General features: G+C 61.5%; 2 protein-coding genes across 2 annotated transcripts in view; both read right to left on the reverse strand.

The window, feature by feature from the left end:
• Positions 1–1,734: 1,734 nt before the first annotated feature.
• On the reverse strand, positions 1,735–3,786 carry HSPB1 (heat shock protein family B (small) member 1). Its single transcript, XM_075033346.1, has 3 exons — positions 3,396–3,786; positions 2,345–2,408; positions 1,735–2,076 (listed from the first exon to the last, which is right to left on the reverse strand). The coding sequence occupies exons 1-3, from the start codon at positions 3,754–3,756 to the stop codon at positions 1,917–1,919; spliced, it is 585 nt and encodes a 194-aa protein (XP_074889447.1). The 5' UTR covers positions 3,757–3,786; the 3' UTR covers positions 1,735–1,916.
• A 4,272-nt stretch (positions 3,787–8,058) lies between these two features.
• The window catches only part of SRRM3 (serine/arginine repetitive matrix 3), a 29,562-nt gene continuing 10,226 nt past the window's right edge, over positions 8,059–27,394 (reverse strand). Inside the window, exons 3-15 of the mRNA XM_075032537.1 lie at positions 24,561–24,662; positions 20,644–20,778; positions 20,441–20,521; positions 20,000–20,029; positions 19,515–19,583; positions 19,173–19,208; positions 18,355–18,405; positions 18,146–18,250; positions 17,476–17,647; positions 11,349–11,677; positions 10,493–10,720; positions 10,092–10,229; positions 8,059–8,275 (exon numbers count right to left, since the gene is read on the reverse strand). Of these exons, the coding sequence (XP_074888638.1) occupies positions 8,059–8,275; positions 10,092–10,229; positions 10,493–10,720; positions 11,349–11,677; positions 17,476–17,647; positions 18,146–18,250; positions 18,355–18,405; positions 19,173–19,208; positions 19,515–19,583; positions 20,000–20,029; positions 20,441–20,521; positions 20,644–20,778; positions 24,561–24,662 (1,693 nt within the window). The remainder of the gene's footprint in view (positions 8,276–10,091; positions 10,230–10,492; positions 10,721–11,348; positions 11,678–17,475; positions 17,648–18,145; positions 18,251–18,354; positions 18,406–19,172; positions 19,209–19,514; positions 19,584–19,999; positions 20,030–20,440; positions 20,522–20,643; positions 20,779–24,560; positions 24,663–27,394) is intronic.

Genomic DNA, 27,394 nt, shown 5'->3' on the forward strand with positions numbered 1-27,394 from the left:
ACTCATTGCACCAACCCCTGCTCCAGGTGCTGCAGGGCCGGGCGGGGGGGTTGGTGTTCATCCCTCCCACCCCCCCCCAGACTGGAGTGCCAGCGGCTGCGTTCGCTATGGCAACCATCTTCATCACTCTGGTTGCCGTGGCCACCCATCCCCAAAATGACACACACCTATGGGGGGAGCCCAAACACACGTGTGACCCCCCCCACCCCGGCAGCAGGAGCTGAACCCGTCCCCACCCCGGGCATCGTGCCTGAGACCTGCAAAACTCATTGCACCTCAGGCTGCTGGGGCAGAGAGGTTGGGGCTCAGGGAGAAGGGGTTTTTTGGGGGGGCACACAGAGCCCCCCAGGCTCAGAGAGGGGCCTCGCAGCTGCAGGATTCCTCCCAGGTCACCGTCTGCCTCCGGGATGACTCAGGGGGGATTAGTGGGATTTGTCCGAGCGGGAACATCGCAGCTGCGGGCCTGGCCTCGGCCATGTAGGGCCGATCCTGCTCGGAGGCACTGGGGTACGGGGGGCACGGGGCCAGCTGGGGCTAAAAGGCATCAGGACCATGACACCCCCCCCCCCCCCCCCGCCAGGTCCAGCCCCCCCCAGCGTGGCTGCAGCCCCGGAGCTGAACCCTCCAACCTGCCCAGCCCATCGCAATGGGGTGAAAGGAAGGGGGGCACGCTGGGGGGGCGGCAGGTTTGGGGCTGGTGGGGCCACGCTGCTGGGGACGGGGGTGTTCTGCCCATGAAGGCCCTGTTTGTCCTCGGGCTGCCCTGCGACCTGGGTGGGTTGTGTATATGTGCTTGTTTTTCGGGGATGTGGGGGGACCCAGGATGGTGACGCTGGGGTGCTGAGACCCAAAATGTTCAGATCGGGGATGTTGAGACCCAGAGTTCTGGAGAGCGGGGATGGTGAGACCCAGGGTGCTGAGATCTGGGATTTGAGAGACCTGGGATGTCGGAGACCCTGGATGCTGAGACTCACGATGTGGGAGACCCAGAATTTTGGAGACCAGGCATGTCAGGCACATGGGATGTTGGAGACCTGGGGTGTTGAGACCCAGAATTCTGGAGACCTGGGATGTCAAAGACCCAGGATGTGGAATACTGGGATGCTGAGCCCGGGATGTTGGAGACCTGGGATGTCAGAGACCCAGGATGCTGAGACTCGCGATGTGGGAGACCCAGAATTTTGGAGACCAGGCATGTCAGGCACATGGGATGTTGGAGACCTGGGGTGTTGAGACTTGAGGTGTAGGAGACCTGGGGTGTTGAGACCCAGAATTCTGGAGACCTGGGATGTCAAAAACCCAGAATGTGGAATACTGGGATGCTGAGCCCGGGATGTTGGAGACCTGGCATGTGGAGACCAGACATTTTGGAGGCCTGGAATGTAAAGACAGGATGCTAGAGGCCAGGATTTGGAGAGCTGAGATGTAGGAGGCCTGGGATGTGGGATGTCCACGACAGGGAGACTTGGGATGTTGACCCCAGGATACAAAGACCTGGGATGTTGACCCCAGGATACAAAGACCTGGGATGCTGACCCCCGGCTGTGGAGCAGGGCTCGGTGGCCCTCCCGCTGGCCACGCTGGCCCCAGGCAGTCCCGTCCCCGTGCTCTGGTCCAGCCCTGCCGCAGCAAGGAGCCGATGCCCGCGGTGCGGTTCCCAGCCGGCGCGGCACAGCCGCGGTGCGCTGGTGCTGCCGGGGCTCCTGGGGGACAGACACAGGGCGTGGGCACAGCTTTCTTCTACCACTTTTTATTCCAGCTGATTCTATCGGTTCCTTCACATTTATTCAAGGCACTCGGTGACCAGGCGAGTATAAAATAGACAATAAAAAGGGGGCTGCAAGCAGGAGTGGGTGTGAGGATGCGGGGGGGGGGGGGCGGTGGCGGTTTCTCTTCTTCCTCATCCTCGCTGCCACCTACTTCTTGGCCGGCTCCTTGGCTTGGCTCTCGACGGTGACGGGGATGGTGATTTCGGCAGACTGGATGGCCGGCTTGGGCAGGGGGGCCTCCACCGTGAGCATGCCGTCGGGGGACAGCGAGGACCGCACGGCTGTGGCTTCGACACCAGGGGGGAGGCTGTTGGGGGAAAGGGGGGGGGGGGTCAAGGCTGCGGCACCCACCGCCCCATGCACCCACCACCCCACCCTGCACCGCAGCGGGTGCGATGCTGTGACCGGTGACAGACGCTCAGCCCCAAATTTCTGCTTCCTCCCACTCCCAGTTTGGGTGAGCAGCATCCCCAGTTTGGCCAGCGGGCACTGGAGGGGCTGGGCGGGTGGGCAGAGGTCCCCGAAGACATCAGGGGGCTGCCAGGATCCCATCTCCCCTCCTCCCTGGTACTTACGTGTATTTTCGGGTGAAGCACCTGGAGATGAAGCCGTGTTCATCCTGCTTCTCCTCGTGTTTGCCTGGAAGAAAAAAAAAAAACAATCGGATGGTTGGAAGGGGCCGGCTGGGTGGGCAGTGAGCTGGGAAGGTCTCCGTGCCCGGGGTGCACCCATCCCTGCCCCAGCCCACCACATCCCCAGTGGGGCTGATCCTGTCCGTCCTGGTTTTCTTTGCCTTAATATCAGCCTGGAGCGACTGGGGGTGGGGGTGGGACCGGGGCAGAGGGGCCCATCCCGGAGCATCCCCCAAATTCAAGGGGAGTGAAGTGCGGTACCAGGAGCTGGTGGTGGCCAAGGCGACCCAACTGCCGCCGGCTGGCCCCATAGCCCTCATTTTGGCCCCATAGCCCTCGTTTTGGCCCCACAGCCCTCATTTTGGCTCCCCAGCCCGGCGGGGCTGGAGACTGAGCACCCGCCTCTCCCTGGGGCTGCACCCCTGAATCCTGCTGGCTGGGGAATTGCCCCCCACGCCGTGCGGACCCCCCCCCTCGCCAGGCACGAAGCGCGCCGCTGGCCTTGTGCCACAGGGTCTGGGCTTTGTCACGGTGTCCCTGGCTGAGCTGCCCAGGGAGCTGTGGGGGGGGGCACAGGGGGGCTGCGGGACTCGTGACACCCCGCTCTCACCCCCCAGGCCCCTCTGTGGCTCACAGCCGGGGGGGTCCCTCCCCATGTCCTGGCTGGGACAGCAGCGAGGGGTCAATATATGGGGCTGGGGGGGTCTCTGCACCCCATGCAACACCAGCATGAGTGCACCCCGAGCCTGAGCTTGTAAAGCTGGACCTTCCTCTTTGCCTGGATTTTCCCCTTCCCTTTTCCCTTTCCTCTCCTCTCCTCCCGTCCTGTCCCTTCCATCGCCTCCCTTTGCTTTTTCTTCCCTTGCTTCCCATCACTTATTCCAATCTGCTTTGCCTTTCCACCCTTTTTTCCCACAGCAAGCGCCGGGGCGGCCGCCCCAGCCCGGCACCCGGAGCGGGGGGAGACCCCCCCATCCCCCTCCCCAGCACCCACCAGTAATCTCCACGATATTATCCTTGGTTTTGACCACCAGCTCCTCGGGGGCGAAGTGGTTGACGTCCAAGGTGACCTTCCAGCTGTCGGCGGTCTGACGGATCTCGGAGATGCCGCTGCTGAGCTGGCGGCTCAGCGCCTGCCCGTAGGGCGAGCCGGGGGCCGGCAGCAACGCGCTTTCCCGGGGCAGCAGCCGAAAATATCCCGGCCAGGCGCTGCCGCTCGGCCACTTGTACCAATCCTCGGGGATATGGGGCATCCCGAAGGACTGATCGAAGAGGCGGCTGCCATGGTACCAGTCGCGGAAGGGGTCCCAGCTGGGGCTGCGCAGGAAGGTGAAGGGGACGCGGCGTTCGGCCATGGTGCGTGGGGGCTGCCGGGGGGGGCGGCCAACGGCGACTTATGAAGAGGGCCGGTGGTTATTTTTAGCCGGGCGGCTCGGCTGGCTATTAATGGAAATCACGGCAGGGCCCAAGGAAGGGACGAGAAACTTTCCCGGGGCCGGGGCGGCCGCGCGCAGCCGCACTGGGTTCGTGGCACGGGGACGGGGCTGGCAGCCCCCCCCCCGGGTCCCCCCTGCCAGGAAAACGTCCGTCTGCCTCTCGCCGTGGGAGGTTTGGCTGGTTGGGAGTGATGGATGGCCCTTGGAGCTGCTCCCGGCCTCGCCCCCGCCCGCCTGCATTTCTTGCCCGTAAAACCATCCCGTCTTGCCCGTAAAACCGTGCCAGGGTTGCGCAGCCCCTCAGCGGCGTGGGGAGGGGGCTGGGGCCTGGCCAGCACCTCGGGGGCGATGAGTCAGTGGAGGAGCCCGACAGCCGCTGCGTCACCCACCAGCCAGAAGCTTCTGGAGCCCCCCCCCAGCCCCCTCTACAGCCACGGGGCTCGACCTCGTGGCAGGGAACCCCCAGCACCAAGTTGGGGTGAAACTGCTCCAGCCCCTGGGGGTGGGGGTCCCTGGGGTCCGCGGGGCTGACGGAGCCCGATGGGACCAGTAGAGTTTGATGGGGGCTTGCAGGACCTGATGAGGCTGATGGGACCAGTAGGGTTTGATGGGGGCTGATGGCAGCTCATGGGGGCTGGAGGGGGCCAGGGTGGGCTGGAGGGGGCAGCACCCTCTTGGGCTGGGAGCGGGTGGCCCCTTCCCTTAGTCCTTTCCCCTCACGACCAAACCTGTCTCTCCAGTGACACCCTCCTGGCACATGGGAAGGAATTCCCAAACTCCAGGCCCCCCATCCAGGGGAAGGGCTGTTTTCCCAGCCCGGTGAGCCTGGCAGCCCCTGGGACCCCATCACCTCTGCCCCATCCCCCCCTCTGCCCCCTAGCCCTGTGGAGCGGGACCAGCCGGTTTTTGGGGGGGCAGAGGTACCGCAGTGGGATGTCCCTCCCGGGGCCGAGCTCTGGCTGCTTTGCTTTAAAGAAGCTTGTGACCAGCGCAAGGAGCCAGGCGGTAGCTGAGACCTGATGCACTCAGTGCAGGGATGTGTGGACCCAGGGAGCCCTCCCCATGGGGCGCAGGGAGGGGGGACGCCACAGCAGGGGATTTGAGGGGTGTCCTTCTCACCTACGGCTGCAGTGGGTGCCAGCACCCTGCCAAACCCCTTTGTCTGGGGCAGAGCCCAGCATTGTCTCTGAACCAGCTGACGGCAGCTGAGCCGTGCGGGGCCGCATCCTGCGGGGGCTGGCGCAGGCTGGAGGGGAGCCGGGGTGGTGGGGGGGGGGCTGAGGCGCTGCGGGGACTGCGGACGTGTAGGGATGGGAGGGATGTGGGGAAATGGGAGGAATGCAGGGAGGGATGCAGAGGAGGATGCTGGGAGGGATGGGAGGGATGCAGAGAAGGATGCAGGGAGGGATGCAGGGAGGGATGGGAGGGATGCAGGGAGGGATGCAGAGAAGGATGCAGGGAGGGATGCAGGGAGGGATGGGAGGGATGCAGGGAGGGATGCAGAGAAGGGTGCAGGGAGGGATGGGAAGGATGCAGGGAGGGATGCAGAGAAGGATACAGGGAGGAATGCAGGGAGGGATGGGAGGGATGCAGAGAAGGATGCAGGGAGGGATGCAGGGAGAGATGGAAGGGATGCAAAGAAGGGTGCAGGGAGGAATGGGAGGGATGCAGGCAAATGGGAGGGATGCAGGGAAGGATGCAGGGAGCCAGAAGGGCTGCAGGGAGATGGGAAGGACGCAAGGGAAGACCTCTGCCCCAGCAACGGGGCCTCCCCAGAGGGTTTCCCTCACCCCGTAGCAGGATGCTCTGGGGGATCAGACCCACCACTGGTGCCCAGCGCTGCTCTGCACGGAACCAGAGGCCAATGCACGGGGAAGAGCGAGCCACGGCTGGAGACGGAGGGCAGGGGGGCAGAGGAGGATGGGTCCGCGGGGAGCTGGACAAAACCAAGCCTGCAGGGAGGCAGCAGGTTAATCCTGCCGTGCTGCCCCCCCCCACGAAGAAACCGCTCCGTGCCCAGCAGAGTCATTTACAATATATACTGTATATTTTATTATAATTGAACCAGCTCACTGAATCTACAGCTGTACTCACAACCCAGAAAAAAAGAGAGAGCGCACGCGCGAGAGGAAAATACTGAAGTATTTCTACAGAGTATTTGTTCCAGTTAGCTCCCTCCGCGGCAGGAGACAGAGGCTGTAAAAGAGGAAGACTGGAAATTTTCCCTGATGTGCTGGCTTGTCCGCGCCGGCGCTGCAGTCGGGTCTCGGGCTTTCAGGCGCCGCGGCCCTGGGGGGCAGCAGGGCTGGGGGCTGCGGCCGCTGGCAAAATAACCCGTCCCTGGCGGCTTGAATTCGGATGTTTTCAGGTCCCCTCTCCCAGCACGGTTTTGGGGCTCCCACGGCCGGTCTGAGGTTCCCCGTGGGGCGATGGGGGGGCTGCTGAGGCAGCGGCCGGAGAGGGGTGGGATGGTTTTTGGAGCGTGTGGCTCGGGGGTACGTAGGGATGCTGGGGGCACTCATGCCCTTCATCTCCCCAGGCTCAGGGGGAGCAGGACCCTTCGTCTCCTCCTCCCGCCACGGTCACATCCAGAGCTGCCGCCGTGCCCGGGGCTGACACGTGGGGACAAGCTGAGCCATGGAGAGCCACCAGCGTGTCCCCTCCTTACCTGTTCACCCCATTTCTAATAGCTCTGCTTGTCCGGGCACCGCCGAGGGCGACCGGTGGCTTTGCCGGCAGAGCAGGCGGTGGGTGAGATACCGAGGGGCTAGAGATGTTTCTCCAAGGGCTGGTGAATCCTCAGCCCACGGCTGAGCCTGGTTCCTCGACGTGCCAGGTTTGGGAGACGACCCTGGAGCGCCCCGCCGTTCACATCTCCGCCCTGCCGGGACCTCCGGTTCATCAGGCTGTCGGCTAACGAGGCCGTCGCATTACCAGCCGAGCTGGAGTCCAAAGATTCCCCCCCCCCCTCAATCCCGGCTGGCTGGAAACCAGTGTCAAGCGGGACTTGCCAAAGCCCGGCTTTTCATCCAGGGGCAGCGGGTTAATCCGGGCAGCTGCTCTCCCACCCAGGGAGGCTCATCCCCATCGTCCTGCTCCAGCCGGCCGGAAAAAACGGGGCCCGCGAGGATTAAACACCAACCACCCCGGGGGGAGCAGGACCGTCCTCAGCACCCGCAGTGGGGGGGGCTTTTTTTTGGAAAATCAGCAAAGTCCTGCAAAAGCGGGGCTGCCGGCAAAGCCCGGGACTCTCCTGCCTCTCTCTTTCTGTAATTAAGTTTAAAAAGCCGCCGCTCGGCCCCAGAGCAGGAGGTGGCCGGGGGCTGTGAGCCCAAAGGTGGGGTACGACATGCCGAAGCCGGAGGATGGCTGGATGCGGCCCTGGGGGTGGAAAATCCCCAGTCCAGACCTCAGCCCTGCAGCTGCCTCCTCCTGGGGGGTGATGGCTTGGTCCCCCCAAACCTGGGTGAGATGGATGGGTGCCAGGGCCGGCTCCTGAGCAGGGATGAGCAGCGTTAACCCACACGGGTGGCCCCCCGAGACGTCCCTGCTCGGGAAGAGACTTGTGGGTGCTGCCGGCCTTTGTTCATCCATGGCTCGGGGTGTGCTTGGGTCGGGGGGGGGGGGGGGAGCCCAAAACGGTCTGCGGTGCCCCCGTCACCTGGGACACCATGGGGACACGGTGACTTCTCTGCTGGGGGAAAGCTGGGCTTCGCCTCTGGCTGGCATCACGTCCTCCAGCTGAGCCTGGGTTGGAGAAGCCCCCTCCTGCTCCCCCCCCGACCCCCCCCAAGGATACGCTTGTGCTAAAAAAGTCAAACCAACGCAAAAATGCACAGGGGGCTCCTGGGGGGGGGTCCCCAGCCTGCTCGCCCCAAGGTCTCTGCTAAGCAATTTGTTCCCTCGCTCTGTGCTCACCCCCCCATCCCACCCCACCCTGGTGCTCGCAGAAATAAGAAGATAGCCTCCCCCTACCCCATCCCGACCCCCAAAACACCCCGGGCTGAGGGGGGAGTGGGGGGGATCGCCCCCTCCCAGGGCGATGCAAGGACCCATTTGAGTTTTCAGCCCCCCCCCGGCAAGGTCCATCCTTAGCAGCCCCTGGCTTTTTTCCACCTCCCCGGTGGTCCCCATCCCTCAGGAGGATGCACAGGTGGCATCGGGGTGGGGGCACAGCCGGGATGGCGGGGGGGGGCTGTGGCCGAGTGCCGGGGGGGGGGCTCAGAAGCCGGCGCTTTCCGAGCTGCTGCGGCTGTTGTAGCTGGGGCTGCGGCTGGGGCTGCGGGAGCGGCTGGGGGGGCTGCGAGTCCGGCTGCGGCTGCGGCTGGTGCTGTAGCTGTCATAGCTGCGGCTGCGGCTGCGGCTGTAGGAGTAGGTGCTCAGCGAGCTGGAGGACGAGGGGCTGGGGCGGTAGTAGGGGATGGGCCGCTTGCGAGCGCTGCAAATAGAAAAGGGAAACTGAGTCAGGCCCCCGGCGACAGCTCGGGGAGAGGGTCCGGCACTGGCTCCCCGGCACGGCCGAGCATCCCCGCGGGGCGGCCGGGCTCAGACCGGCTGTGGGGTGTCAGGATGCGGCCACCCGGCATCACCCCCCCCCCCTCCATCCCCTTCCTCCTCCCCGGCCCCCCCCGCAGGGTGTTAGTCCTGGATTAGGCAGCGGCGAGGGCAGAAAGTGAGCAGGTTAATGTGGCTTTTGTGTTTCCCAGACACCAAAGATTGAAAGCTGCTGAAAAAGAGACGTTCGGGATTAGCGGGAGGCGAGCTGCGGCCCGCCGGCGCCTGAGGATGAGGAGGGACGTGGGGAGCACGGGGGCAGTGGGGATGGGGGGACACGAGGGGCAGCGACGTCTGGAGCCGGTGCAGGAGCCAACCCCTTGGCCCCTTCTCCCGGCCCGGTGTTAGTGGGACCGAAGAGAGACACAGGCACGGCCCAGAGGCCGCTGGGTGCCGAGGGCAACCTAGGGTGTGAGGAGACACAGAGGGGTCCGGGAGGAAGAAGAGGAGGAAGAGGAGGAAGAGGAAGGGTAGAGGTTACCCTGGGAGCCAGGCTGGCGGCGATGCTCTCCGAGAGGGACCTTGGGATGAAATGGAAAAGGAGAAGTTGGCATCACTGAGGCAGGACCACGCGGTGCCGGACCCCGGGGTGGTGGTGGGGTGATGGAGACCGGGAACAGGGCAGGAGGGCAAGGAAAAGCCCTGGGGCTTCTGACTGGGCTACTGGGCAGGCAAGGGGGGCTGGGGGTGTTGCCCCGGCTGCCCCCTCCCCGCAGCATCCTCCGAGCCTTGCAGAAACAGCTCTGCTCCTCCTGAACCCCAAGCAGAGCTGGGTCTGCTGTCCCCATCCATCCCAGGGATGGGTGACAGGGATGGGGGGGGACGGTCCCTGTAGAGACCACAGGCTGTGTCCTCCGGCCAAGCCCTGTGACCTTCCTGGGGACATCCCAGCAAAACCCAGCTCGGGGACAGAGCGAGAGGGATGCAAAACCAGCCGGTGGTACCTGGGCTGGGAAACCTTCCTCTGGGCTGGGAGCAGCTTTCCATGTTCTTTACAGGGCATCCATGGGGGAGGGCTGCAGGGAGCTCTAACCCACCGGCTGAGCAGTATTTCTCCCGTTCTTCCTCCTTAGAACTTCAGTCCAGCCCAGGCGAAATAAAAACCCTCGCACAAGGGAGCCAGAGCTGATTTCTGAAAATCCAGCCCCTCCACCCCACAGCCCGATCTCCCAGCTGATAGCAGGAGAGACAAATAGGTCAGGAACGAGGTAATCTCAGCTCGTCACCGGTACTGCCGCCAGTGCTGCATGCTAACGAGGTACTATATATGCACACAGTGTTTCGTCTGGCACTAAATATTGCCTGTCTTACAGCCCGGGATCCTGAGTCAATAGGATCTCAAGGAGGAGAAACCGGCTTTTGGAGGGCAAGGGAGACACATGCTTGTGGCCGTATGTCTTGCTGGAATATGCACACGCAGATTAAAATGAATTCCTATTTTCATGCCTCAAAATGGGAAGAGATCAGAAGGTTGTAATATTGGAGGCAGTCTGGTTATCCATCTGTCTGGGCCAGCTGATTCACCCAGCTGGTCATCCTCAGGGTTATCTATCCATCCCCAGAGCTCCTCATCCATTTGTCCATCCATCCACCCATCCATCCATCCATCCATCCATCCATCCATCCATCCGTCCATCAGGGCTGGCTGGCAGCAGAGCTCAGCGGTCGTGGCAGAGGCTTTGCCGTGTGCCGGGACCCACCTCGTGATCCTCCTGGGCTCCATGAAGCTGGGGGAGTCACGTCTCCTCTTCCTGATGGGGGAGTAGCTCCTGGAGCGGCGCCGGGCGCGGGCGGGATCGGGGTCACCGTGGCGTGTTCGGGGCTCGTTGTCCTTCTCTCTACACCGTGAGGAGGAGGAGAAGCGTCAGGGGGGTGGGCTGGGGTCCTGGGTGGGATGCAGGGACAGCCCCTGCACAGCAGCCCCCCATGGGAGTGACACCCCCCACCTGGGGCTGACATTTCCAGTGCCACCAGGGCCAGCAACGACCTGTAAGCCCCTTCCCGAGCCCCCGGGCAGCTGGGACCACCCTGAGCCACGGATGCTCTCTGAGCCCATTGCGGGTACCCGTGCCCCCCATGCCGAAGTCCCGCGGGGGCTGACCTGCTGGCAGGTTTTTTTGGTGAAGGTGAGCGGGAGCGGCTGCGTCCCACTCTCTTCTCCCGAGATCGGGAGCGGGACTTGGAGAGGGAGCCGCTGGAGCTCCAGGAGCTGCTGCGCTGGCCAGGGCTGGGCGACGGGCTCTTCCTCCGCTCCGAGGCGTGCCGGGAATGCTTGGCCGACGACTCCGAGCTGCTGTTGGGCCGACCCCGGTGGTGCCTCTCCTTCACCCTGTGAAGGCAGACCCCAGCACCTCCTTGCACTTCACCCACCGTGGCCGGGCAGGGTGTCCCTGCAGGAGCCGGGGACCCCACGTTCCCATGGGGGAGCAGCGGGCGCACTACATGACCCCAATTTTTGGCTGGGCTGCATCCCTGATTATAAAGCATGGGACGCTCACCCGCTTTGGATCCTGCACCCCGTGGGATGCTGTAATCCCACGCAGCCATCCAGGTGCTGCCCTTCGTGTTGGGGTAATCCCTTGCAGGGATGACTTTTCCCGCAGTGCGCTGGCATTGACCCACTGCGGCTCTTCCCTGTCCCCATCTCCGTGTCCCCATCCCTGTCCCCATCTCCGTGTCCCCATCCCTGTCCCCATCCCTGTCCCCATCCCCGTCCCCGTCCCCATCTCCGTGTCCCCATCCCTGTCCCCATCTCCGTGTCCCCATCCCTGTCCCCATCTCCGTGTCCCCATCCCCATCCCCATCCCCATGCCTTGAGCATCCCAACCCCACCCTGGTCCCTAGAGCTTTGCCCGGATGGAACCGGAGTGCCCGCACGAGGCTGCACCCCAAATATCAGAGACCAGCTCCCATGTCCCGGCAGGGATGGCAGGACCCCATCCCGGGGACCCCCTTACTTCTTGGTGTGGGTGCCGTGGTTCCTGTCGGGGCCGAGCGGCGGGTGGTAGGGGTGGGAGCCCGCCGAGCCCTCCGAGTCGCTGCTGTAGCCGGCGGGGCTGAGCGGCGGCGGTGGGGGGTCCCGGGGGGCCGGGGGCCGTCCCTTGCTCTGGCCGCGATGGCGGGGCGGCGGCGAGGCGCTACGGGAGCGATGCCGGTGACCGTGCTTGGCCCGCTCCGGCGTGGGCGAGCGGGGGCTGCGGGCGCCGTGTCGGCCCCCCCGGGTGCGGGGGGACGGCGGCTCCGTCCTGCCATGAGCCCGCGGAGAGGGGGACGCCGAGGCCGGCCTCTGGCAAGGGGGGAGAGAAAGAGAGAGAGAGAGAGAAAGGGGGAAAGGCGGAGAGGGGGGGAAGAAGAGAAGAAAGAAGGAGAAAGGGGATTTTAACGGGGGGCACCGAGCCGGGGACGCGGTTCACAACGTCAACGCACATCGCATAAGGCAGGCTACACAGACGCTACTCTGCACCTTCCTCTCGCCCTCAACAACGTGGGTCATGCAAACCTCCGCATGCAAAACGCCAAAAAAAATAATTAAAATCAAATGTAAAAAAACCCAAAGGAAGGGATGGGATGGGAGCAAAGAAAAAAAAAAAATCCAAGAAACCCCCAAGTCGTCGGGGAGGGAGAGCTCGAAGGGAAAGAAACAAACCCCCCCCGAAAACACCTGGGGATAAAGCAAACCCCGGCGCCCGCCCGCCCTGACCAAGAAAGGGGAAGGGAAAAGGGGGGGTAAAACCCAAACGAAGGGAGGAAAATGGGGGGAAAAAGAAAAGATGAGAGGAGGGAAGGTGGGGAGGTGGGGGAGAGTAAATCAGACTGAGCCGAGGGGAAGGGGTCGAACCAAAGAGGGCTGGACGTGATGGGGGGGGGGGCTGCTCACACAGAGGCATGCACATATATAGAGAGATATATGTTCAGATATGTGTAGTTTTTATAGATAGTACGGCTTTCGGCTTAAAACAAATCAAGAAACGAGGAGGACGGCACAGAGCAACAATGGAGGGCAAGGCAGGGGGGCGGGGGGCCAGGGGCGAGAAGGCAAAAGGAAACCAAAAAAGAAAGAAGAAAAACCATCCAACTCAAATAAAATAAAATTAAAAAAAAAACAAAGCAAAACTTCACAAATGTCCTCGTTACTGAGATAAACGAATGTCTCTGAGCTCTTCCTGGGACACGCATTGAGCTGTTAGCTGTGACTCTGCAGGGAACTGCTAAGTCCTCATCAGCACTCAACACAGACTTTGCTTTCTGCTTCCTTTTTTTTTTTTTTCCATTATATGCTTTTTTTTTTTTTTTTTAAGTCCCTCTTGGTTAACATCCACTTACCAAAAAAGTGGCATTTCCTCCTTTAGTAGGTAAGGTATGAAGAGAAGGGAAAAGCGGGGCAATATAAGTGCATCATTAGATTCACAAAAATGCAAGAGAGAAAGAAAGAGCGAGAGAAGGAGGAGAGACAGAGACAGAGCCAGAGAGAGGAGAAATAAAACAAACCAACTCACTTCTCCTACAGGGGAGGGAAACCCTGGGCCACCGCCGCGGCCGAGGCCCCGTGCCGGGCCCTCGCCAAGAGCTGGGGGGGTGTTTGCCCGGCCCTGGGGTCCAGCACGCAGCGGCTCCCAAATATCTGAGTTCCTCCAAGCCACAGCCACTGCCTGGGTTTTTTTTCCCCATCTTTGCAAACACCACTTGACCAAAAAGATGAGTGGAAATGGCTCCTGCACCGCCGGCCCTTACTGAGCCGGCAAATGCCGGCTCGGGGGGCTTTGGGGGTCTCCTTCTCCCGGCCACAGCCCAGTGCCGGGTCCCTGAGCATCCCTGGAGGGGTAAATCCTGTGTGGGGCAGAGCCGAGCCTGGCCGAGGGGATCTAACCAGGGTTCAGGGGGATTGGGGTGCTGCCGGGATTGTGTCACCGCACCTAGGGCTAAGCTGGGGGCCGGTGACCCCGATTCCCTGCCGGCCCCTTGCCCCAAACATGCCTGGTTGGTTAATCCTTGAAGACGAGGTTTTTCTCCACCCGCCTCGCTGTGTCCTAAACGCCGCTTTTCTTCCCCAAAAGAGAAGCGGGCAAGGCGCCAGGGTGGGAGCCTGGGGACCACCACGAAGATGCTGCAAAAGGGACGCGGTGGTCCCCGAGCATCCCGAGGCGGCGGAGTCGCACAAGCCGCTCCGCACCCCACCGGTGGCACGTCCCCCATCGCCTCCTTGTCCCCATGGATAAACCAACCCCTCCAGCCGCGGACCAGCAAGCTGGAGCCAAAACGGGGGAGATCTGGGGGTTTTATTTAACAATCTGTTTCTGTTGCAATCACTCCGGCGAGGGAGGAGGCTGGCGGCGATGGCCAGCCCTGCCCATGGCACAAGCTGCCCTGCAAACGCTGGGGGCCAGGGACCCCCTCCAAGGGGATGCAGCAGCCCTGGAAGGGGTGGGGAGGCAGCTGAGCCAGCATCTGGGCAGGGAAAAATAAAAGCAGAGAGGAAGAAGAAGAAGAGGAAGAAGAAGAGAGAAAGAGAGGGATTTCCTCTTTCCCAGGGGGGGCATTTCAGTGCTGGCTGGCCACGCTGCGGGCTGCGGGGTTCCCACCCAAACCCTGGGGAGGGGGCGGAGGGGTCTCCTGCCCGGCAGTGCAGGAAAGCAACAAAAGGAAAAGCATCCCAAATAAATCCAAATCGGCAAAGGCCCAGCCCAAAAGGGAAAACGCACACTGGGAGCTTGAGGGGCTGGGATGGCCGGGGTCGGGACGCTGTCCCCTGCCCCGAGGGGACCGTGATGCCCCAGACCTGCCTCTCTCCACAGAGGAAGATTTCAACCTTTCCCCGTGGCAACCCCCCAATATTTTCCCTGGGTTGGGGTTTTTTTGCCCGCCACGGCCCGAGGAGGGGCTAAACCCACACATCTGCCCCCAGTTTCTCATTTCTCACCCCATCCACCCACCCCAAAACCCCCTGTGCCCCGGATCTGCTGCTGCTCCCACCCGTGGGCTCTGGCCACTGCCCCTATTTCTCACTAATTATGTTCGCCTTCGTTACCCAGCCCCTAAGGGGGGACTCAAATGGAGCAGCCGTACTCGGCCCCTGGATGGAAACGAACACAAATTCAGAGGGCTGAAAGACACAGAAATGCATTCTACCGACAGCACGAGGAGACGGGGAAGAGAAAAGGGAGGAAGAAAGAAAAAAATATTACGTGGACAGGGCAAAAAAATATAAATAAAGAACGTAAGAGAAGAGCATGGCTTTGCAGCTAACTGGGGAAAACCATACAAATCAAAAAAAATTATATATAGCCACCAAAAAGAGACAAAATGAAAGAGAGAGAGAGAAGGAGAGTGAGAAAGAAAGAGAGTCAGAAAGAAAGAGAAAATAACATTAAATCAAGCTACGGTGCTTTTCAACAGGCTCATCTGCAGAAGTGAACGTGCAGAGGTGGACGAAATACCTACCTTTGCAATTGGCAGTGACAGGAATGCGATAATAAAAAAAGAAAACAATAATCTCCACATTTGGAGGGCAGAATGGGAAAAAGACAAGGACTCTTTAGTACGGCGATCCAGACCCCTCGGCTAATCCCGTTTGTTTTGCTTAGAATTTTTAAAATTATGTTTAAAATTGGTCTCGTTAGCTTTTTTTTTTTTTTTTTTTTTTTAATTTTTCTTTTTTTTAAATGGAAAGGCTGTGGCTGGCCGCCGAGCGGGTGGCCGCGGGGGGTTTGCTGGCTGGTGTCTGTAACCCGGCTGCGTTTTGGTCTTAAAAAGTCGCTATATAACATGGCAAAGTCCCGGATAACATGCAGGGAAGGCGATGGATGGAGGTGGGACACGGCGAGGGTTGTCGGGTTGTGTTGGCCCAAAGAAAACCGAAGAGAAAGAGGAGGCCGGAGGCTGCGTGTGGGCGAGGAGAGACCCGGGAGGAAGGCTGGGGAAGGTAGCAAGGATGGATGGAGACGGGACTGGGTATTTAAAAGGGAAGGCAACGCCACGCAGCGCCCCGGGGCACCCCTTCTTCCCAGTGGCTCTGGGGGTGCTGGGGGGGGGGCACGGCTCACCCAGGCAATGGGCTGAGTCCGGAGCATTTGGGGGGTCTGCAGGAGGCTGGGAGGGGGGCAAAGGTACCAAGGATGCTCAGCACCCATCCTGCCAGGATACAGGATGCGGGCGCTTGGGTGCGGGATGGCCGCAGGGTACTTGGCTTGGGGTGGGAGTTGGATAACCCAGCACCCAACGGCCTCATCCTGCAACCGTGGAGGAAAACCACCCCCATGGCAGCAGGATCCGGCCGCCAGCTGAGGCGATGGGGCAGTAGCCAATTCAAGGAGGCAAAGGGCAATTCGCTCCACGATATCGAAGCGAGCCTGCTACCTTTGCGGTGTAGAGCTGCTTGGCTCTCTTCCCTTTTAAATTCCTTGTTCAAAATATAGAAAATGGAAATACAATGTTCAGCGGTTGTAAATATTTAGAAAACACATCTGCTTTTTTTTTTTTTTTCTCTTCTCCACATTAACACACACAAAAGCAAAAAATTCTAGAACAACACGACGACGACGGGGAGGGGGGAAATAAGAGAGATATATATATCGTTTGCATTTCTGTACATCACAAGGGAAAAGAAAAGAAATCATGAGAAAGGAAACTAAAACAAGGGGGCGGGGGAAAAAAAGCACGTTTCATTGCCCTTCCCTCCCCCTCGTCCCTGCTTCTGCTGAGCAAGAAATGGAAGTGTATATTACCGTTTGGGTTTTTTTCAAATGGGAGGCTAAAGAAAAACACAGATGGGATTAAAAAGAAAAAAAAAATAAAAAATAGAAACCAGAGAGAGAAAGGAGAGAGAGAGAGAAAGAGAGAGAAAGTTGTCGGAGAAAAGTCCCGCTGGTGCCAGGGAGCCAAGGGAGCTTGGCAGTCTGGGCGATGTTGGGTGCTGGGGGTGGTGGGCAGGGGGAGAGCGGGGCGAGCCGGGTGCCTGGGTGGGCGGTGGGCAGCTCCTTGGCACCCGAACCCCCCCACACCCCAGCCAAAACCACAGGAAAGAAGAAAGCAGAGAGGTGCCCCGAGAGGTGGGCAGGGTGCTGGGTGCTGCTGGGGGGGTGCTGGGTGCTGGGCTGGGGCTGGGGAGCCGGGGAGGGCGAAGGGGATGTGAATATGGGGGGGGGGGGCACTCCTGGACCTGTTTTCTGGGGTGCCCCTGGCCCCACAGGTGTTGGGGTGTCAGCATTGGGTGCTGCCAGCCCGGGAGCATCCCCACAGCACCTCGCCCATGGGAATAAAGTGCCCTGGGGTGAGCGGGGACCTGTGTGCCCCCCATTAGTGGGGTCCCCCAGCACGCTGCCATTCAACCCTGCCTCCAGCCCCCCCGCTAGGCGAAGCAGGCTCCTCGCCACCCCGGCACTGGTTAAACTGGGGCTGGGCCCCTGGTCCTGTTGGGTTAGGGCTTTGCCCCACTCAGAGTGGGAGCAGCCCACCAAGCTTCACCAGGCCCCCCGGGGTGCTGAGGCAGAGCCGGGGACACTTAGCCCCAGTGTCACCCATCACGGGGACCTTGAGTTCCTAAAAGATGAGCACCCAGCACCAAACCCCTTCCAAACCCTACCCTGGCCCAGACTGGGTGCTGGGGTCCTGAGCGCTGGTGCTGGCACCTGGGTGCTGGGGAGGGTTGGGGCTGGCGGGGAATTGAGAATTTTCCAGCTTTACCCGTTTCTTGGCTGTCTGGGCTCAATCCACTCCCAGGGAGGTGCTGAGCCCGGTGGTGACCCTGGCAGGTGACACTGGCCTGCCAAGCCATCGTCCCTGGGGGGGTGACATCTGCAGAGCGATGGGTGGGTGGCTTTGGGGGAGGGATGACCTGTTGGCTGCCCCGATACCTGCCCCAAGGTGACGGGCTGGCTCCCCCAGGGAGACCGCGCACCCAGCGGAAGGTTGATGGGTGCTGGGGGGGGGGGGGGGGGGCAGGGGGTGCAGCCTTGCACCCCGCATCTCCCCCGTGTGCCCCGGAGCCGAGCGAGGGGGAAGGAGGGGAGAGGAGAGCCAGGGTGGAGGGGGTCCTGCGGAGGGAGGAGGGGAGGGAAGCGAACGGTGATCCAAGAAAAGCCTACGTACATCCGAGGGCTCCGGAAGCGGGGCGCCGTGGCTGTGGCGGCCATTCTGGGCGCTGCCCTTGTGCCCGTTCTGGTGCGGCGAGGCCGAGCGGCGGGGAGAGGGGGAGGACGGGCTGCGGCTGGAACGGGCGCTGCTGCCCTTGGGGCCGTCCTGCCGGCGCTTGGGGCTTAGCCTGCGGGGCACCGCACCGTCAGCCGCCGGCATCCCCCCTGCCCCGAGCCCAGGACGGCATCGCCCTTCGCCTGGCTCCGGCAGAGCTGCTGGCTGCAAGCCCGGGCTGAGATGGCGGGGCAGGCTTTGCCGAAGCGAGAAATGGGGGGAAAATTGGTGGTTTGTGCTTTCTCCAGTTCAAATTTGATACTCCGTCCGGGCACCCTGTTCCCAAACCCCCCCCCGGAGGTGCTGCAGCACCGTCCTGCTCCCCTCCATCCCCCTGAGGGCCCCCATCCCAGGGACACCCCTGCCACCCGCCTCCCCGTCCTCCATCCCCAAGGGTCCCCATCATGGGGACACCTCTGCCACCCACCTCCCTGCCCTCCATCACGTAAGGGTCCCCATCACCGGGACGTCTCTGCCGCCTGCCTCCCTGCCCTCTACCCTGCAAGGGTCCCCATCATGGAAGCTGGGGGGGCTGCTGGCAGTGGGGACGGGGGTCCCGAGCTGTCCCTACCTGCCAGGGGATTTGGAGCCGCTGTCGTCGGAGGAGAGCGAGGCGCTGTGGGAGCTGCAGGAGCTGCGCCGGTGCGAGCGCCAGGCCGGGGACTCGCTGCGGGACCTGCGGAGAGGGTGGCCGGAGGGCCGAGGGGCAGGCTGAGCCGCCATGGGAGGGCAAATAGGGGGGCGCATCGCCCCACTCCCCCCGCCATCTCGGCCCCTCACCTCTTGCGCTCTTTGTTTTTCTCTTTCCGTTTGTTCTTGGGGCTTCGGGACCTGCAGGAAGAGCCGAAAGCTGCAGAGACAGGAGCGGGGGCAGCACTCGGGGGGGCTTCCCTGGCCCCCCCAGAGCCACCGAGGCTGCGGGAGGAGTGATGGGGAGGACCTGCCCGGAGCTGGGCTCCATTGAGCTTCAAACCACAGTGGGGTTCCCAGCTGGCTTTGGGGGGACCGTGGGGGCCATGTGCTGGTCGGCGAGGCCAGGTGGGAGGGGGTGGCAGTGGGAAGGGGGGGGCCGGCTCTGCTCGGCATCCACAGGGCTCGGGTCCGTTATCACCCGGCCGCTTGCCTTGCCCTGCGTCAGCCCTCTGAGCCCCTCTGCCCACCCAGGCACTCTTTGCCTGTTTTTTACTTCTTTCACCCTAAAATAGCGATGCTGGCAGAGGGTATCTGCAGAGCAGGGCAACAGCCAGTGTTTGCCCTGGCCACGGCTGCCCGGTGTCACCCCTTCTCCCACGTAGGACACTCAGGGCCGCGTGGGACCCCACAGTCACCCAGGGTGGCCCTGTGCCACCTCCAAGGGTGGGGGACGCCCAGCAGTGTCTGGCCATGGGGTGAGGGGGACACTCACCAGGCAAGAGACAGACGGACAGACGGCGGGTGCTGGCAGCCCACGCTCACACCCACCGTGCCCCATGGGCCCGTCCCCACGGGCAGAGGGGATGGGGACAGCAGGAGGGCAGGGGACAGGGTGTCCCCGATGGGGGAAGCTGGCAGCCAGCGCTGGTGGCAGTGGGGTGGCTCCCAGCAGCCGTCACTCTCACCTGTGTCTTCTCTTCTTCCGTGACCCCGACTCAGACCTGAGGGATGAAGAGGAGGCAGAGATGAAGGGGACGTGCTGAGCTGGCCAAGGCCGGGCAGCCCCAGGGCGTGGGGACAAGGGCAGGGGGGTGGCCCTGAGGTGGGCTGCTGGATGAGGCGGGTGACAGCTGCTGTGAGGAGGTGATGGCCCCATGAAGAGCCACCAGCATCCACCCCTGTCCATGCCTCCATCCCGCCCCAGCCCAAGGGCCTGGGCAGCCACCAACCAGCCCCGCTGTCCCCAACCAGCCCCGCTGTCCCCAACCAGCCCCGCTGTCCCCAGCCTGACGTGGCGTCCCTCCTACCTGTCGCGTCTGTGTTTCTTTCCAGTCTTCTTTTTCTTTTCCTTGCGGATGGGTGAAGAGCTGTCACAGCTGGGGGGGTGGAAAGTGGGTGCCCTTGAGGAGGGAGCAAGGGACTCCCCAGCCCTATCCCCATGGCCCAGGGGAGTCCCATCCCACTGTTCCTCGGCACCCTGCTTCCCCTGGACCACCCATGGGATGCATGAACATCGCATGGAAGTTATTATTTCCTGGGGGGGGATTTGGGGTGGGGGATAGAAAGGGGCTTTTGGCCAAAGGGCTCTGGCCTCCTTGGGTGCCAGAGTGCCCGAATCCCGCTGTGTCCCATTGCCACCTCGTGGGCTCCACAGCCTCCAGCAGGAGACGGGGTGGCCAATTCCGGCTGGGATTTCAGAGGGGGACAGTGGGTGGTGGAGGCCAGCCCATGCCCGGGGGCCTTGCATGCCCGGGGGGGACCCCGCAGCCCACCCAGCCCGGTGGGCACTCACCTGCGCTCCGAGCCGGGTTTCCTCTTTTTGCTGCCATGGGGAAGGCAGAGAAGAAAGGGACATTAGGGACAGCATCCTGCCCAGGTGGCCAGTGCTAACCGGGGAGGGGACCAGCGCGTAGATGGAGCCAGACCCTTCAGGGAGCCAAATCCTGCCCGGTGCTGTGCCCTGCGGCAGCTGGCTCCTTCCCAGCATGGACCGGGCAAGGTCCCACCAGTGCATGCAGTTGAGTGGGCTGGTGGTACATCCCACAGCGCTGTGCGTGTGCACACACGTGTGTGTGTTGCACCATCGGTGCATGCAGGTGCGTTGCACCTCTTGAGGGTGCACTGCTCCCCAGAGCAGGGTGACTTCCCTCACCAGAACCTGGGGAGGGGCTGAGCTGGGAGGAGAGCTGCCCTCCCAGGAGAGGGGACAGCGCAGGGACAGCTGGGGACTCACCGGCTCCGGCGGTGACCCGATTTCTTTTTCTTTTTCTTCTTGGGTGGAGGAGAGGCAGAGCTGCTCGAGCGTCTTTTCAGCCTATGGGAAAAAGCAGACAGGGTTGGGGGAAGAAGGGACTGCCCCCTGGCTACTATGTGCCCCCGCGGGGACCTTGTGCACACTCTCGCTCCCCAAAATCCCCGCTGCGGGTCTGGCTGGACCTGTACTCGCGGTGGCCGCTGTCCTCGCGGTAGCACTCAGCTGAGCAGTCGCACTGCAGCAGGCAGTCCTCGCCGTAGTCAGGGTACTCCACCGTGTACTCCTCCTCGTCTGCCCCGTGGTGGTTTTCTATCACGCTGCCGAAGGAGAAAGCACAGGATTAATTCGGGGCTCCCTGTTCCCCATCTCCCACCGGAGCTGCTGGGGGGAAGCCTGGGGCAGCCCCGGTGCAGCTACAGGAGCTGGGGGACATCCTCTCCGCCACAGCATCCCCAGGGGACCTTGGTCACATCACTCAAGATCCACATGCAGCAAAGCTTTGTGGTGGGGGTCTTCTTGGGGTCTTCCTGGGACTCCTGTCCCTGCAGAAATCCCCACCGGGCTGGCACAGGGACACCGTGGGTCTCGAGCCACCATCTCCCCACAGGCTCGAGCCTTGGCATCATTCAGAGCCCCTTTCGGGATTGCCCAAGTGCCGGGGCTGAGCGGGGGGCTGGGATCAGCCCAGGTAGGCGGCAGGGCAGGATTAGGGCAAGAGGAGCTGGCAGGAGGCTCGGGGATTCAGGCGATTATCCACCCGCCGGCGGGAGCTGCCCAGGATGTTCCAGGCTTTGAGCCCAGCACCCCAGCGTGCCACCAGCTCGGCACTGGAGCTTCAGGCAGGTGATGTCCCCGCCGGGCCAGGTGAGATGGGGTGGGGGGACATCAGGCCTGGAGCCATCAGGGTCTCCTCTCCCTCCTGAGTGACTCCGTCAGCATTAATTTTTCCCGCTGCCATGGAAACCAGCAGGAGGTTGCCGTTGACTACCAGGGCTGCGGGCAGGGCTTGGCAGAGGCCTGGCAGCTGGACCAGGCAGGCAGGAGGGACCCAGGAGTCCCTGCCCAGCCTCTCCCTGCTGTCCCCCACCTCCGTGGTCCTCCTGAGCCATCGGCCCTAGGAGCAGCATCAAACCCCACCGGGAGCCTCTCATTTGTTCTTGGGGGATGTGAGACATCTCACCCCGGGAGGGATGCGGCCATCCAGGTGCTCTGGAGGGAACCGTAAGGGATGGGGCTGTGCCTGGAGCGTGCCCGACATCGCACCAGCCCGGGGAACTTGCTTCCCAAGGGAGATTTGCCCTCCGAAACCTGATGTGGGCTCCTCTACCCTTCCCAGCCCAGAGGCGTGAGGCTGGGGATGCTGGTGGAGAAGCGTAGCCCCCACGGCACCAGTCCCTTGGCAGCCCAGCCAGTGCCTCCGGCTGAGCAAAGGGAAGCTCCCAGTCCCAGACGGCAGATCCAAGAGCAGCGCGTGTTGGCATCCCTGGCCACAGGCAGGCCCCGGGCTGTTTAGCCCAATTAAAAATGGTTTGGACCAAAACTACAAGCGAGGCATCCTCCTCCTGACTGCAGACGATCGCTCAAGCGGGTCTCAAGCTCCCTTCTGCACCACAGCCATGGATTTCTGGGTCCCCTCCAAGTGACTCCTGCTTTGGCCATGCCCCAAGGGCAGAAACAGCCTTTCAACCACCACCCAACCGTGGGAAGGGGGAGAAAAGAGGAAGAGAGAGGAGCGAGCATGGATAATTCCCTGTTGGACTCTCTGCTCAGTGAGCAGGCAGTGCTCCACGCCAGAGCCTGCTGCCAGCATCTCACCCATTAGCTGTGCTCAGTGGCTCAAGACGGGCTTGTGCTGCCCCAATTATCCCTCCCCGCCCGGCACACGCTCGCGTTTGTTTTTAATCCCACCAGCCCGTCCATCAAGCAGTTACTCCTTTCCATCAAGCAGTTACTCCTTGGGGACTGGGCTGTATCGCCGGGCTGTGCGCGCACAGAGACGGGAGCTGGAAGAGCGCAGAGAGCAAGCCAGGGACTCAGGTGGTCATGGCTCTGCTCGGTGCCTCAGTTTCCCCTGGGGAGTTTTGCAGATGATGCTGAGCTTTCGCATCTGCTTTGAAATGAGACCAGCTGGTTCAGAATCATAGTCCTGGCAGCCAACAATGGAGCTACAAAAGTCCAGAGAGGTGCTGGAGCAGGATCAGCCCATGAGATGTTTTGCTGAGTACTCTCCCAGCTACTACAAGGGCTGGGGCTCTTTATTTAAAGTTTATTTAACTCCCTTGTCCAGCCTCTTCAACCAGTGCAGACCTTTTGCACCCAGAACATCCTTTGGCAGGGATTTCAGCAGCTCAGGTCCCTACTGCTTGAAAAGCCACCTCCTTTGGACCTGGCTCCTACCAGCCTCCTCCAAGTGCCTCCGGCTTTGCTGTCCTCCGAGCAATCCTTTGCTTTGAGACTGCTCCTTCCAGCTCAGCACTATTATTTATAGCCCCTGGGCTAATCTTTAATGATTACCCTTTGTTTTTCAAAAGCAAGCCCGCAAAGGTGACAGCTAGGGCTGCCTGGGTAACCTTAATGCGCCTTCGGCTTCCCTGTGTGCTCATTATAGCGCCAGCCCTAACGAGTCTGCCTGGGAAGATGCCCTGGAGATGACGCATGCCCCCATGGGCAAAGGCCACTTGTTAACACGTCAGGCTTTATGCTCGGTGACCCGGGCAGGTTGGTTCTCCCCATGCCTTGTTTTTTCCTGCCTGAAGGAGGACCCTGAATGCTTCGTGCTGCCCCAGGACCGTGCACCCCATCCTGGGCTGGGAGCAGCCGAGCCGTCTCCCTCCCTGCCTGGCGTGCCGGCAGAGCAGTGGGAGGAAGGCTCTCCCCGCCGCCACGGCTTCCCTGCCTCCCCCCTCGCCCTGATTTCCTGACCCTAATGAAGCATTAATATTCAGTGAACCTGCAGCATCTATTCCTGTCCCAAGTGACCTGGTTTCCAGGCTGATGGATGGTGCGCGCCAGGCCAGCCACACTGCCTGGGCCATTAAGCATTGCGCAGATAAATCATCATCGAGCCAGGGTGGACCCTTGCGAGGCTGGGGACAGTCCTGCGCAGGGCAGGAGGAGCAACTGGCACGTCTCCAGCAGGAGCTGGGCTGCTTTGGACACCTAACCTGAGCCCCAAGCCCCCTGGGGCAGAAGCAGCCCCCAGGGACCAGGCAGTGTGAGGAACGATTAGGATACAGAGGCACAGGGCAGGAGCTCCTTGGAGAAGCTTCTTCCATAGGGCTCCTTGGGGTCACACCATCCTGACAGAGGCACAGGCTCTGGGTCTACCCAGGCGAGAAGCAGGCTCGAGCTCTGCCTATCCAGCGTGGGCCCCTTGCAACAGAAAATATTATTAATTATTATTATTGCTAACACGAATGTTTCTAGGGTTACAGAACAGCAGCCAACCTGCCAAACCATTGCCAGCCGAGCTGAGTTAGCTCAGCTTCACACCCGGAGACAGGAGGACTATTCTGCATCATGGAGTTAAAAGCAAGGACTGGAAACCGGTGCCCTCGCCTGGCTGGAGGCAGAAGCTGCTATTTCAGCCCCGGGGAGAACAGGAGAGGTGATCCAAAGAGGCAGGAGCAGGCAGAGGTGAGGCACAGCAAACCTGCGGCTTGGTCTCTGCCACTGGCTGGTGGGGTGAGCCAAGCATTGAGACCTTCTGCACTTCAGTTTCATCATCTGTGACAGAAGCATTGCAATGCTGGCCTCTCTGTACAGCACCCTGAGGTCTCCGAAAGACCAGCACAGGACAACCTCTAACCTCTCCACAGGTAGGATACTGCCTCAGAGAGGCACACCCTGCCTCCAACCAACCAACCAACCAACCAACCAACCAACCAACCAACCATCAAATCAACCAACCAATCATCCATCCATCCAACCCTATATACACTCTCTATGTCCATCCATCTATCCAACCATCCCTATATATACCCTCTCTGTATCAACCCATCCACCCATCAATACTCGGGGGCAACCTGGGACATGCCTCTCTGGGATGAGAGATGGGCAGGACGCACAGACGGGCAGGACTCGGAGCTGCCTCACTTACATTTGGCGCCCATGCTGGTCCTCCCTGGTGAGCACGCCTTCCTTCTCCATCAGCATTTGCCGAAAGGTCCCCACTTTCTGACGGATCTCCTCTTCGGAGTACCTGGATGGACAAAGATGCAGTCAGGGTTGCCGTGGCTGGAACGTGGGCTCCCCAGGAACCTGCTGAAGACCTCCATACCTTTGGAAGCGACATGTGGCCCAAGGGGCCGGTCAGAAAAGAGAGGTGGCATGGTGACAGTCATCAGGGCCTGGAGGAGAGCAGGTCCCTCTGCTTGGTCCCCTGCCACCGCCCTCCGTGCCCTCCTCTCTCCTGTCTGCCCCTCCCAGCAGTGCTTGGCAGAGGAAGGGACATCAGGAAGGGGTAAAAGAAGAAGATGACCATGAAGTCGCCATTCCCCCCCACCGCCCCAGGTTTTGGGGCACAACCCCACCAAACCCTCTCCAGCAGTGCCAGCATCGGAGCCGGTGATGCCAGCGTTCACGCCTGGTGCCTCTGTCCCATCACGAGCCTCCCTCGCTCATCCCCGCGCTGCATTGGGCCCCAGCAGCCGAGCCAGCTCTGCGCTAACGCCGAACGCTGACTCAGGCCGCTGCAGGGTTATTAACGAGAGACACTAATCACTTTGTCCCTGGCATCTGAGAACAGCCGCGGCAAACCACTGCGCTCCAGCCATCCCCAAGGTGTCCCCAGGGAGGGACGGGTGACAGCCCCGAGCGGGCGGTCCTGTGCCGCATCCCGCGGCTGCACAAGGGCACCCGAGCATCTCCTTCGACCAAAAACATCCAAACGGAGGGATGCAGTGGAGGGACCCGCAGTGCTCTCAGCATCGTCCCTGGGGACAGGGCAAAGGGACCACCACCATGTCACCACCACGCTGCCACCCTGGGAGGGAAGGGGTTGGACTCCGCGTGCATCCCTGCCATCACCCACACCATCTACAGAGGCTGCTCATGGCCCCATCCTTGCCGTCACGTTCCATCAGCATCGCCACTAATCAGCCCAGAAAACTGGGTGTCACATCCTGGGCGAGCCCTGCGGTCCCCGAGGATGGCACCTCGCAGAGCCCGTGCTGGGGACGGCGATGCCCCTTGCAGTGCCGTGGGTGCCCCGGATGCCCTTGGGTGCGCTGGATGCAGAGGGCCATGTGGCAGCATCCACCCCCACTGTGGTGCCCATGAAGGGGAACAGTGAGGAGAGGGGAATTAATATTAACGAGCTCATTTGCACTGAAAGGCTCTCATTAATTCCCCAGCCAGCCAGGACTCCCGTGCAGGAGGAGGGCTGCTAACCAGGCACCGAGGCAGCCTGGCTTCTTCCCCTCATCTTGCACCCCGCCTGGGCACGGGGGACCCAAAAATAGGGCAACACCCCCAAATGCTGCTTGCACTGTACCCTGGATGGGGGTGCAGCTAGCTGGGCAGGGTGCGGCCATCCTGCAAGGATAGAGCTGCCGGCCCCGGCCATCCCGTGGACATCAGCCGGCTAGCGGCAGCTGGAAGATGTCTGCCTGAGAAAATGAGCATTTGCTGCAGCATATTACAAATGCGGCCGATGCTCTCGGAGAGGGGACACGAGGCCAAACAGGAGGTGACAGATGGGCCACCACGGCTGGGCTGTTAGCAAATCTGTGGGGGGCAAGGCCAAGGCGAGGACCCCCCCCCCCCCCAGCAATCCTGTGATGGCGGCAGGAGCACCCCACCAGCCCCTTCCCTCCTGCAACCCCTGGCGCTGCTTATAACCCCATCGGAGGGATTTTGGGTTTGCATTTAACACATAGAATGGGTTTGGGAAAGAAAGAAAAATTGCTGACACTTCTTTTCTGGACAAGAAATCCAGCCTGCAGGCAGGGAATAAAGCAGGCAGCCTGGAGGGAGCAGCAGCCTTATACAGCACAGGCAGGAGGAGCCATCCATGTTTAAGGAAACAAGGGAGTGCTTAAATCCCCACAAAACCTCCTCTGCTGTCACACCCGTTCATCCCAGGGGCCTTGCCCTTGCCAATAATTCCCCCGAGGCCGTGGCCAGGATGCGGCCCCCCGCCCAGGCAGAAACCTCAGGGTTGCAAAGCGCTTCCCGTGTAACCCCCCCAGAAAGCCCCTGTGCGGAGGGGAAGAGCAGGCGGCGGATTAACCAGGTTGACCAAGATTATTACTGTAATTATATTATCATTTTGGTGTATCACCATCATCATCGTTATTAATAGCCTTAATAACAGCAAAAGCAATTATAGCAATAACAACAATACCGATTGCAATATTGCTATTACCCATCGCAGTAATGATACTACTAGTAGTAAGATCCCTAGTAGGGCACGGGAACCCGACAGGAGGCTCTGGGCTCCCCAAGGCGCCAGGTCAGCCTTATTTATTTCCATAACGACAAATTAGGCACAATCATTATTCCAGTCTGTGTGAGACAATTTAATTCTAGGTCACGCTTGCGCTCTTAATGAAAGCCTTGGCGAAGCCTTCCCTCAATCCATTTTCCTTCTCTCCAGCTGATACCAGTCCCCATCTACCCACGTGTGCCGAAGAATTTGCTCCATCCATCAGGTTTTAGTGAGCTGTCAGGGGGATCGGGCTGTTCAGCTGGTGCCGGAGCTACGGGACAGCCGGCAGCATGGCCATGGGTCCGGCGAGGATGGGGGTCTCCTCACTGGCCCCCCAGCCCCTCCTGCCCACCCAGGCAGGGATGCTCTCCAGCCCTCGGGTTTTCCCCCGGCCCTTTGCTTCCCCAGGGGAGAGCAAAGGCTGGGGAGCAGCTCACAGTGCCCAGCCAGGGGCACGGCAGGACGAGGGGGATCCTCTCACCCCAAAACTGGGGACAGAGAAG

Source organism: Buteo buteo, chromosome 7, assembly GCF_964188355.1.
Source record: "Buteo buteo chromosome 7, bButBut1.hap1.1, whole genome shotgun sequence".
NCBI classification, from domain to species: domain Eukaryota; kingdom Metazoa; phylum Chordata; class Aves; order Accipitriformes; family Accipitridae; genus Buteo; species Buteo buteo.

Excerpts from the sequence above, each read along its gene's own strand:
- HSPB1 (XM_075033346.1), bottom strand. The coding sequence starts at position 3,756 with ATGGCCGAACGCCGCGTCCCCTTCACCTTCCTGCGCAGCCCCAGCTGG. Across the intron at positions 2,409-3,395 it reads TAATATCGTGGAGATTACTG|GCAAACACGAGGAGAAGCAG; the intron begins GTGGGTGCTGGG and ends TTTTTCTTCCAG. Across the intron at positions 2,077-2,344 it reads TGCTTCACCCGAAAATACAC|CCTCCCCCCTGGTGTCGAAG; the intron begins GTAAGTACCAGG and ends TTCCCCCAACAG.